Source organism: Phaethon aethereus, assembly GCF_964289735.1.
Source record: "Phaethon aethereus genome assembly, chromosome: 7".
Lineage (NCBI taxonomy): Eukaryota > Metazoa > Chordata > Aves > Phaethontiformes > Phaethontidae > Phaethon > Phaethon aethereus.
In genome coordinates, this window is record NC_138583.1 from 26,700,363 (window position 1) to 26,712,485 (window position 12,123).

A 12,123-nucleotide genomic window follows, 5' to 3' on the forward strand; every position below is an offset into this window, starting at 1 on the left:
AAGCTATTGCTTTTATTCCAGCTGCAGCCTGGTGGTCAGCCCGGGGAGGAAAGGGACGCCCTGCTCCCGCCTGCACTCCAAGAGCCAGGGCTTTCATTTCCAAGCAGGCTTTGAGCGAAGAGAGCCCGAGACCCAGAGGCAAAGCCATGGAGCCCCTGTGAGCACAGCACTGGCCGCTCAGAGGAAGGACTTGCCCCGTCGCACAAAAGCAGCAAAAATCTATTTACCCTTTCTGCTTTTCTCTGCGAGAGGGAAGGAGCGTCGCTCGCCTGGCTTTGGGCAGCTGCGGCGCGGAACGCAGACCCAAAGGGAAGCTCTGGGAGAAGGGTGTGTGAAAATGGCCCCGTGTCCCGCGGCCAGGAGCCCTCCCCTACACACCGTACGGGCCAAACCTGCCTTGAAAAGCTTTAGGTCTCCCCCCAGGCTGATGGCAAAGACACCTTGATGACAACGAAGGGAACAATTCCAGTCGCGTTTCCATCCCCTCCCCTATGACTTCCCTGTAGGGAACTGGGAAGCTGGAAGAGATGAAACACCAGCAGCACCTCACCATGCAGACAGGGGAGGCATTAAAAAAAAAATTACAATACATCTGAACACTGCTTAAGAGTCACCTGAAAATGCATCTTAACCAGCAGCCTGCAAGTATGGGGACCAGGTTTTGACATACAGACCAAAACATCAAGACGGGAAAACGTGAATGTTTTGCCTCTCTCACCACCCAGCCCTACTTTTGATACCAGACAAAATATTCCCTTTCAAATTCCTTGCTGCAAAGGCAAGGAAGCGCTGGCTGAAAAAAGCAGCAGTCAGGCAAAACTAAAAGCACCTCTGCAAGAAGCACTTCGAGGAATTTATTTTCCCAAGGATCCTCCCCCCCATCAGCAGCTCTCGCCGTTCCCCAGCACCGAAAGCCCTTTCAACACTAGATAAGGGGCCCCAGCAGTAACGCTGGCAAAACATCCACAAGGCAAAATGTCAAGGTATTTCACAGCCCGGAGGGAAGATGGGAAAACAGCAATTTTGAACGCCATTAAGAGCGTCCTGATAACTTAAACCACAAGGAATGAGCTAAATCCACTAGATTGAGGGTTGACCTCTCTGGGCAGCTCCTTTGGAGCTCCACAGCAGCTGCCTAGGCTCCTACAAGCTTACCAAGCCTCTTCTCTGCTCTCCAGGCTGGCTCCCCGCACAGTGCCCTCCCAGTCCCGAGAGCTTGTTCTCTTTTTTTCGGGACGCTGAAACAAGCACTGATAGGCCAGTGCCAAAAGTTGCCCTCTAGCACAGTGGGGTGTTTCCCCATTGGAGAACGTTGGGCAAGCAGTAGTTTCTCAAGAGCTTGTAAGCCCATGGACCGAGTACCCCAGAAGAATTAGGAGGGTCATCTCCAGCAGCACCCTTTCCTATTTGCCTCTTCCAGTGGAAAAAAGAAAGTCACACAAACACTAAAAGCCAGTGGAAGGAAAAAACCCAACCAACCAACCCTAGAAATACAGTTCTCCTGGGAAAGAAAGAAAATCAACATACAAGACCAGTGTTAATACCATGGCTTCAAGTATTCCTGCTAGTGATGGGGTCAGCAGAAGAATCCTCCCTGTAACCTACCTACCTAGAAGCACTCGAATCTCCAAGAGACAGCGTAGTCTCCCTCCCAGCCCACGTGCCTAGCGTCCACCCCAGGCTAGGCCATCTCTGATGATCCACAGTGGGCTGCTGGACCATGCTAAGCACGAGCACCTTTGATGCAGACAAACCTGGCTTGTCTGTGCTCAGAAAATTAACACTGCAGCATCCATCCCTCATTAAAAAAGGGCCTTTTTCCACATTGAAATGCTACCTCTAAAACCCTAGCATGAAGCAATCTCACCAGCTGCTCTGCTGATAGCAACGCATTTCACATGTTTGTTCCATTGGCTTTTCCCCAAAGATACTCTCAGCTCAACTATCGGCGTTGGGGACTTCAGAGAGTTCCTGCAGCCACCGCATCGATGAAGCACACATGTCCTACCGACCTTCAGCAAGCAAGTCATTAACCACTTCTGAAATCCCCATCCATTACCAAGCTCCACAACAGGAGCAGTGACAATGAGATGTGCAAGTAGTTTTGCTGGCAGGTTTCTTCAACTTCAAGACAGAAGCTTTTTTTTTTAAGCCATACAGAGGTTTGTCAGTTAAAAAAAAAAGGCAAAGAGCCACAAATACGTATTTTTTAGTCAGCCTTTAATTATTTTTTGTCTGTGATTACTGCAATAAAGTGCACCTAATTTCACATGAAATGAGATAACCTGGCTCTTAATACAGCCAACATAATATCAAAAGATAAACCTCAGTGCAAAATGCTTATCTGAAGACAACCAAAGCAGTTAAGACATTTACTGTGCAAACAGCCTTTCCAAATGCATGTAACTTCCGGCTGGGGGCCAGTAAATGAGTCAGCGAAACAGCAGCAGCAGGTTTGCTACTTCATTTCCAGGAGTCCTGAAGCAGTGCTCAGCAGTCCCTTGTAAAGACTCTACAGCGATGCTTTGGTATCATCTCTGTAAGGACACTGATGAGCTCCAATTCAACCCACGTCTAGACTTAAGCAACTGGGGAATTACTACTCAGCTACAAAACAGATGGAAGAAGAGTCCAGACAAAGCGGGAGGGGGAGAGAGAGGGGGAAAATGCCAGAATGTATACACAGGCATTAAGCATGAAAACACAGGACTGGCTGAGCTAAGATTTATTTCATGACCTTCTCCATTTATAGTAAGCTAATCAGCTGTGAACCCAAGCACTGCAATGTCTGCCATAAGAGCAGAAGAGGACCTGCAGACATCTTTTTTTTGTGCGAAACAGAGCTGAGGCATGCCCATTTTGTGTAGGGACATTTAATTAGAAAAGCATGACTGGCTTTATTTTTTCATTGTTCTATTAAATAAAAGTGAGTATCAAAGTGGTTATTTCATCTGGAAAAAAAAGCCAGCAGTTTCAATGTGCTCCGAACTGCAGTACAAAAGCTGTTCATCTAAACCCCTCCCCTTTCCTTCTCCAAAATATACAGGACAGCAACTTTAACTTTACATGGTAAGAAAAATATATACACATTACATACAGTAAACATTCTGCAATTTTTTTTAAACTTTATACAACAGTAGTGAGAAAAAATACAAACATTAATAAAATTACATACAAGATCTTCAACAGAGTAAGCAACTGCTACCAGAGGGAAGGCTGATAGACTATCAAAGACAGGCAGAGCAAAGGATGGTGTTGCCACACCTATGTAACACCACATACTTTTTTTTTTAGCCTAAAGCAGTTCTATTGCCAAAGATACCCTTTGAGGTAGATTCTTCCAATTCTTAAATAACATGTTGAGATTAAAAAAAAAAGGGAATACACCACCCCCGCCCCCATCCCCAATCCTCAAACAATGCCACAAGTGTAACTTTTGTTTGAACAAAGATTAGCTGATTATCCTATGAAGGGCACAGAGATGCTGCGGTCCTAGGCTAACTCGTTAACACTCGAAGTGAAAGACAAAAACATTTAGTATGAATTTGCAAGTAAAATACCTTCCCTATAAGACATGTGTCCACTCTATAGCAGTTCCTCTATATGTAATATACATACTTAAATTTGAAGATTGGTTTGGAGGGTTTGAGTCTTATTTTACATTCTTACTTGGAAAGTTGTAGGGAATTTATCATACAAGACAAGACAGGGTAACCTACAAAAGTTAAAGGAAACGGTATTGTAAAACGCACATGTTGATATTATTAAAAATCTCACTTAAGGGAGTCCCAGTTGGTGCTTCTACCAAAAACCTTAACTTTCTCATCACATATACAGCAACGCAAGATTTGAATGATGGCATTTGCACAGAGAGCACAGAAGGAGTTCTCATCTTCCTTTGATTGTTTCACAAACAGCTCTTGGAGCTTTGCGCACATACTGCGTGTGCGACAAGACTTCACACACAGGAATTCAGACCTCACACAGCCTTCACAGTTTTTACGTATGTGGCCAAGTGCTCATCTCCTCAAATCTCCACTGAGCTGGTATTTTAGGAATAGTATTCCCTCCATTTAGAGAAAGTGCTGAAGCCAGGTAACAGTTTTTTAAAGAGCAGTACAACAATACTACTGGTGTAACAAGATTTGATTTACACCTTGGTCTTATAGAAAACATGTGCAGTCACATTCACTGCATAAATAAATTAATGCTTTAAGATGAGGAAGTTAAGTTAAAATGAGTACATCACTAATAAAAAATTCCATTTTGTTATTCGATAAAACACAACCACAGTGCGAAGAAGCATCCTCTTAACCTGTTTGGGCACAAGCCCTCTTACGTTCTGTTCCACCCTCAAGTGAACGTGAGAGCAGCCACCTGTTCACATGCAGCTGCTGTATTTTGTATTTTTTAGAGACACTGGATGGTCATACCAATTCTGCTTTGCAGATTAACATGTTCAGGCAATTCTGTTACTCAGCCCAGTTCTGCACCACTTCCTCACCTGCTCACAACAGGGGAGGTCTAACACTGTTTCTGAACTCACGTTCCATGTCACAGGGCAGTTCTTTCCCAGCCATCCTAAAACAATGCTTGCAGGTGTGCGCTGGCAACAAAACTAATACATATGGTTGTCAAATGTCTTGTGATTAACAATGGAAATGAGAAAACTTCCCTCAGCTTTCACTATGATGAAGTATTACTAGCCAATTCAGACAGGGCTATAGAAATAGCTGGGGTTTTTTTTCCACTTTACCCACTTCAATTTTTCAGAAGTAGTGTATTTGTAGCAAAAGCAATGTTAATCAAATTAGATCCTTGTGTTTCTGGTATTTGCCTGAATCAAGCTCACGTTCTAACTCAGGTGACTGATTTCTTCTGTTCCAACCAAGGTGAAGCTCCATTCAGTCTACACCTTCCTTGGTTTCAGAGTTTTTCTGTTATTTTCCCTGAACTAGGCAAGATTTCATGAATCTGGCTCCCAGAAGTCATGCAGTTTTCCCTAAGGAGTAAAAACACAGTAGTAAACAGGTCAGAAAACCAATGATAGAAGTAGAGTAGGCAAGTGCTTAGTTTGAGATCACCACAATGTGTTTCAAGTCCCTAGAATTTTATTCGGAAACACGTGCCAGTTACCCCAAATATCTCTGAAAAAACAGCTTGGCAACATTATCAACTTTCATCAATTGCTAAGTAGCCAAGCAGCTTATGCAGCCATGTGTTACTGAATTCCGTTCCCCCTCTGTAACACGAAATGTCACACAAGCTACAAATTTTGTCTTCTTTGCACATTGCTGGGATTGATTAATAGTCTTTAGAGACAAATGGTTGATTACACAATTCTTAACTGAAATCAATACTAAGCATATATGTATAATTGAAATTTTATGTGGGTGATACACTACATTACTGGAAAGCTAAGCTTTTCCAAGACAGGTAGCTTTATATTCCAAGACAGGATTCAAACAGTTGGTCTGATCACATTACAAAAGAAACCTTAGAACCCTAGACCGGAAGAAACAGCTCTGAACTCTGGATATCAACAGAAATCATCCACCTATTCTACCAAGGCCAGCTAGGTATGATGAAGGCAAATATTAATGAGAGACTAATCATGACATTATTTGCTACTGCACATTTTTATAGAGCATGAAAGGCTTTTCCTAATCATTGCATGAGATTCAACACATTCAAAGGAGGAGGAGTTATCAAGAGCCGTTAAAAATACGTGAATAGAGCCTTGGACTTGAGTAGTCTTGAAGTCACACGCTGCCAGACTAGAGCAGGAAGTGCATCACTGCATTCCTGCCCCAGCGTCCTTTTCGAGCGTCTGCTAATGACTATAATCAGAGACAGGCCCTGTGACTTGACTCAGTACTAGCATTTTAGTGCATCACGCAAGCCATTTATAAAAGCCATACTTTTAAGGATAAAAATGGAATCTTGGTTTTATTGAAGCCAGCAAAATAAGAATTTTAATTAAAATGTATTCTAATACATCTAAGTGTATTTCACAGCCATGCCATTTATGGGGGGGAAAAAAAAAAGTCTTTGAAAGAATATGCTATTTCAAATGCTAAAAAATTAGTTAAATGCACCCTGCAATATGAAGAGAGAGAAAAAGGTTTCATCACAGTACCTGAGTAGGCCGAGTGGTTTGTATCATATCTTGCCATTTGCCATATATCCTAGCAATTAGGTCTTTCACCTGCAAATTCAGATTGAATAGGTTAGCCATTCATGTTAAAAAAGCCAAAATCACACCCCCTGTCTCCACTACCCTGCCTCAAACCCAGCGCCCAAGGTTTACCGGGAGGGAACAATTTTACATATGGCACAAAGTATCATCACCTCAACTCCAACCAGATCCCTGTAATTTAGGACTCTGAATTCAAAGTCACGTACTCCACACAAACACATTACAGGCACATGACTCCCCATGTTAAGTGTCTGGAATCAACACAAGCCTCTGGCCTCCAAACACCCACCTCATCATTCAGGTAAATTAGGTTTGTTACTCAAGCCTGATTGTACCTAGAAAAGGTGCCTGCGACTGCCATCACAAAAGCCAGCCATGCAGCACTGTCTGACTCTGAAATCAATTTCTTATACATAAAACTGTGCTTTTTCATAACCAATCACAAGCAGGTATTTAATCCAAGCCATTCAGAACTGAGATTTGCTTCATATCTGTGTTAAAACCCAGCACAGTGGCATCCTCTGGAAGTTACTGTACTATTACATAAATGAAGTGAAGGGGAAAAACAAGAGTAAGATTTTCCCCTCTCAGTGCCAGAGCAACAGAAACAAAAGGCAACTCGAGATACAAAAATCCAAGGCAAGAGTAATGAACTTGTTAAGAGGATCCATGCTCTACTAATCTGGCTGAATAAAAAACAAAAATCTTCTTGAGAGGTAAGGATGCACACAACTGCAAACGTTTGATTTATAGCCAAGGAAGCCAAGGCTTTTCAAAGCTGAGGTCAGTCACTTTATCACTGATCTGATTTGGTTTACTACGACAGCATGCAAAGCCTGAAAGTCACAAAATTAGGACTATCATTAATAAGCCCCACACCACAAAGCAAATGAAAGGCAATTATCCAAGCTTGATGCTACATCACATACACTGTTGGCTTAAATCCACAACATTTTTAACTAACTCATTAAATTGTAAATAAAACAGAGACACATGCAAGACAGGCTAGTCTTCCAGTCCTCTGTATCCTGCCCTGCATGTAACCTCTGCTTTTAAAAGTGGAGCCAACCATCAGTGAGTGCCAGGAAAAGAAACAGAGCAACTCTGTAGTTCTAAAAGTTGAGATGCCTGGCTAAAAAGAAGACAAGCTCACATTTTACAGTTGTTAAGACTGCTGCTGTTAGCAAAAAGAGTATTTTCAGTGCATTAAAATGGGCATGTATCTATGTACATGCAAAGACAAGAGGCAGACAGAGAAACCAGGGGGGGGAAAAAAAAAACCAAAACAAACGAATGAGGAACTCTTAGAATTTCCAGGGTTGGGATGAGGGAGCACCACACATCAAGAACACTAAAAGCCACCCCAAAAGCAAACAAACAAAACTAACTTAACGTGTCTTACCTTAGTTCGATAAAACAGTCTTGCATCTTCCCTAATATCACATTTTACATGCTTATCTAAGGCACCACAAAGCTTCAGTAAGTGTTGCTAAATAAAGACAAAAGTGTACAGCTATTTAAGTCCTCCACATCAAAACTAAAACTTTCTTCAAGTATTATTTCAATTTAAAAATTATATGCTTCAGTTTGAATTTTTCTCAGAAATATACAGTAAGGAAGGGGGGAAAAGAAAGAAAACAAGATCACAACATCCTCTATCAGTTGCTGGTATGCACCCGGTAAACCAGGTCTAAGAGCTTTAAAAAATAGTTTTCAAAGTACAGTAGAGCTATACATCATGAATTTTAAAGTTCCTGCTAGCTAATTTGTAAATCCTTTCTGTCCCCAAAGTAGAAAGTGCAGTGCCATTCAGATCTTTTATCAGCAAAAAAAATGTTCTGAAGTTACAATAGCTAAAAATAACCTTTTCAGTAGTGATGACTCAGGTCATTTTCTATTGTATGAATTGGCTGAGCAAGTAAAACATATGCAGGGATTATGCACTGATGTTTTCTTTCTCTCTAAATTTCTGATTACTTTAATAAAGCAGTTTTGCAACTTCACAATTTCTTGAGAATGGCTCCCAAGATCTTTTGCATTCTGCAAATTTCTTCATAAAATTCTGTTTTCAATCCATCACTGAACAGCCGCAAAGGGGCTCTGCTCTGCAGAACAGGTGAGACATGCTGAAATTTTACTTATATACATTTGCTGGTGTCTCAAGACCATGACAATCTACTCCATCTAACTGGAAGAGGACCAGAAATGAAATAGTTATATTGATTTTATACAAAGTCTAGCCTGCACAATATTCATCCACATTCCTCTTGCCACTTGATGGCTACAGGTCAGTAAATAATAGAATCTTGCTTCATTAAGAAATAGAAACATTTAAAAAAAATTAAGAAGATCAAATTCTCCACAAATCTTCAGAAAGACAGTTGTAAAAAACATATCTCCAAAGATCATCACAATGTAATTATTTTCTTTACCAAATATGATTTTGTCTCAGATTACACTCTGTGATTATCTTTTTGCATTGAGTAGGAAACTGAGACACTTAAGCCCCAAGATATACCCAGACATTACTGCTTTACCTCTCTCTAACAGTTCATAGGACAGATTTCTTAAAAGCCAAGAGTGATTGTGCGGGGCAGAAGGCGTACACAAACAACTCGCAGCAAGAAACTCACAGCAAACGATCACAGAAATCTGAACAGGATTACTGAAAGGCTAAGCAGAAGGTATTACTTAACAGACATCAACTGTCATAACAGACAGTTCACATCACATGGCACAATGGAACTATCGCTACAGAGAACAGAGAGTCCTAGCTTTCACTTGCTGCATGGCTGTACTCCAGCGCAGAAAACCATGATGTGTTTGAACATATTTTACTGGATATTTTCAAAGTGGTTTCAGTCTAGAAGAAAAAATTTCAACCCTACTTCAAAAGTTCATAGGATCATTGGATGACTTAGAATCTCTGTGTTGAGTTAATCTCCAGATACTTTCTGAGAAAGACTAACAAAATGAATGTCTGCTGATGCACAGCCTTATGTTTTGAGATACGTTACATTTGAAGAAATGCAGAAGAGGTTTTTTTCCTCTGGAGAAAGTGCAGAGAAAGCTCTTCTGCATTTACTTTGCCCCAGAACAAAAAAGTTTCTCCCAGTGCTATTACCCACTGGTGATCTTCTATCACATGATGGCTCTTACCAAAATAGACCAAGTGCGCATGATAAATAGTCTTTTAAAATCTAAAGATCCAGCCACTGAAATTACTTACCCTTTGGTTAGAATTTACAACATCAAAGAAAGTAGCTTCACTGACTAGATGAAGGAGGATGTAGATTAGGTAGTATGCCTGGAGAGGAATCGAATGAGATTAAGCAGTCAAAGCACAGTCATAACTTTTCACATCTAGATACAGCACCATCTTTGCTTTCTAGAATGATTCCTCCAACAGCCAGATCAATGGACAACTATGTCTACACATCTGCCTAAATAACTATTAAATATTTAAAACAGTACATTCATATATTAGAAACATTTTAAAACAGTATTACAGTGTTCTAAGTTAACTAAGTAACCTACAAAACATTCTGTAGTTTTAATTACTCAAAATTAAATTCAACAGTTGTCTTCATTTTCCCATCACCTACATCCAGATCAAAATACTTGCTAAGAGATTCCATGAGAGACTCAAATAACCAAACCAATATTCAATTTTTGGATGGATGGAAATACTAAATCTTTCTAACACTTGTTTATGAGAAAAGGTTCATAAAAGATTCATAAATCTTTCTGAAGCCTGCAGGTGAAAGTCTGGCTCAGCATCAAACAGTTTCCACTGATTACATCACAAGGGCGGGAGGATGGTCCTCTGATTACAGAAGACAGGACTCAAGACATCCATATGACTTTAGCCATTCAGAAAATCTGACTATTTCCCTCTTTGTAAAACAGCCTAATACAGCTTCCTCCATCACATGCTGCTACTCTCCTTACACGACTATAATCAAAATTGAACATGAGTAATATTTTAATTATACACATGAACAGCAACGAAATAGTGTATGTACAGTTCCATGTACAGAACTGCCCTCAGTTACCAGAAATTAGAAGAAACATTCTCACAATTGTAGAAGATGCATAAAAAGATGAATGCAAAAAAGCACAATCAACTATATACCTCCTGTTCCAGTTTTGTATGAAAGTGGTCTCCATCAGCATTCTGCTGCTCCAGTCCTCCTCTCATCTTCTTTAGTAGATTAGAAGGTTTCATGCACACCAGAAACTGATGCAGAAGAGCAATCTACAGATACAAACATTAACTAATTGGACTGGTTTACTGGCAGCAGAAAATTGGAAACTGAGTGCCACTACAATATTATTTGTCTACTAAAGACACAAACATAAAAGGGATTTTTAATTAAAATGGAAGATTTCATGTTTTGGGTAATTTTTGACTATTCACAAACTGAAGTGTTTGTATGTTGCCTCAATAAAAGATCAACCCTACGAAAACAAAGAGCAACTCTACACCAACACAGAAGAAAGACTGAAAGAAGCGTAGACCTCTTTCCCATGTCCAAAATGAGTGTTTAGGCACATAAACAATAGTGCAGTTACAGGCTGCAGAACATGCAAGTTACACACATGCGCAAATATATTTCCAATACTAACCTAAACTAAAAATTACTAATTGGTCATTTTGCAAGGTTCTTGAAAATAGGCTTACATTATTAAAACATAAACCACAAACAATAATATACATGTTTTCTAAACTTTCAAATTATACACATACAACACATATACACAGTACCTGCTTGTCACTGTCATCAGGTATTTCTAGATGCTTTTTATTAAGAAGCTTTGAAATTATCACTAGGCTAAGACGTCTTCTCACTTCCCTGAAAAACAATTAAATATTTTTTTCCCCAGAGAATTTCTTAAATCCACAGTTTCTACAAAGTATATGAGGCTATGCATGGCTTCCTTAGACATAAACTTGCCTACAACCATGACATTAGATTTCCTGAATATAGGCGCTATTAAAGTAGTAAAGAGGCTAGTAAAACGTAAGTACCCTTATTTCATTGCAGCTTTTCCTCTGCACAAGTAAACACTGCTAGATGCTTGCCTCCAAGCCTGAAATTGAGGACCTAATTCATTCTTCTCGCTCAGATACATTATAATTTATTCATTTCAAAGATACAGAACTCATAACAGATTGACACTTAGCAGACATGAATCATCCAAAGAAAATTTAATTTTTGGTCATTCAGACAGGAATTAGAGTACATGGTGGATGTCAGAATCTGGAGTTGTTAAGTCTTTCTTTACTATAGGGTACCAGGAAGCCTGCAGTCCAGAAAACAACACATAAAATGTAAAATAACTCTTTTTCACAGCAGAGGTGATCAAGAAGCTATATATAGACAGTAAGAATTGCATATACATCTGTAACAGAAAACCCAAATACTTTTTGTTGTAAAGCACCACATAATACCTATTGCATTTATCAGACCTTGAGCTTATACAAATAAATTAGCTGTTAATGATACTATATATTTCTCATGTTACAGTGTCATTACCGTCCACGTATTATCCAGCTAGGCACCAGCTGAACTAGCCACAGGAGGTTATGGTGATAACTGGAGAGCTCACTCACTGCCAGGCAGAGCTCAGGCATCTTTAAAAGAACAACAACAAAAATCCTGATAGTGACGAGCAGATATGGTAGACATTTGTTTTATTTACAAAGGAGTACACATCTATTTCTTAGATTGGATATTAGGAAACATTTGTTCACCAAAAGGGTTGTCAAGCATTAGAACAGGCTGCCCAGGGAAGTGTCCGAGTCACCATCCCTGGAAGTATTTAAAAGATGGAGATGTGGTGCTTAGGGACGTGGTTTAATGGTGGACTTGGCAGTGCTAGGTTAACAGTTGGCCTTGATGATCTTAAAGATCTCTTCC

The 12,123-nt window shown here is 40.1% G+C and overlaps 1 protein-coding gene across 1 annotated transcript in view; it reads right to left on the reverse strand.

Moving 5' to 3' along the window:
- Window positions 1-4,966: 4,966 nt before the first annotated feature.
- Window positions 4,967-12,123, reverse strand: part of SLF2 (SMC5-SMC6 complex localization factor 2) — a gene marked incomplete at its 3' end in the record, with an annotated part of 28,113 nt that continues 20,956 nt past the window's right edge. Inside the window, exons 14-20 of the mRNA XM_082002157.1 lie at window positions 11,740-11,837; window positions 10,968-11,055; window positions 10,335-10,457; window positions 9,429-9,506; window positions 7,602-7,688; window positions 6,140-6,208; window positions 4,967-5,002 (exon numbers count right to left, since the gene is read on the reverse strand). Of these exons, the coding sequence (XP_081858283.1) occupies window positions 4,967-5,002; window positions 6,140-6,208; window positions 7,602-7,688; window positions 9,429-9,506; window positions 10,335-10,457; window positions 10,968-11,055; window positions 11,740-11,837 (579 nt within the window). The remainder of the gene's footprint in view (window positions 5,003-6,139; window positions 6,209-7,601; window positions 7,689-9,428; window positions 9,507-10,334; window positions 10,458-10,967; window positions 11,056-11,739; window positions 11,838-12,123) is intronic.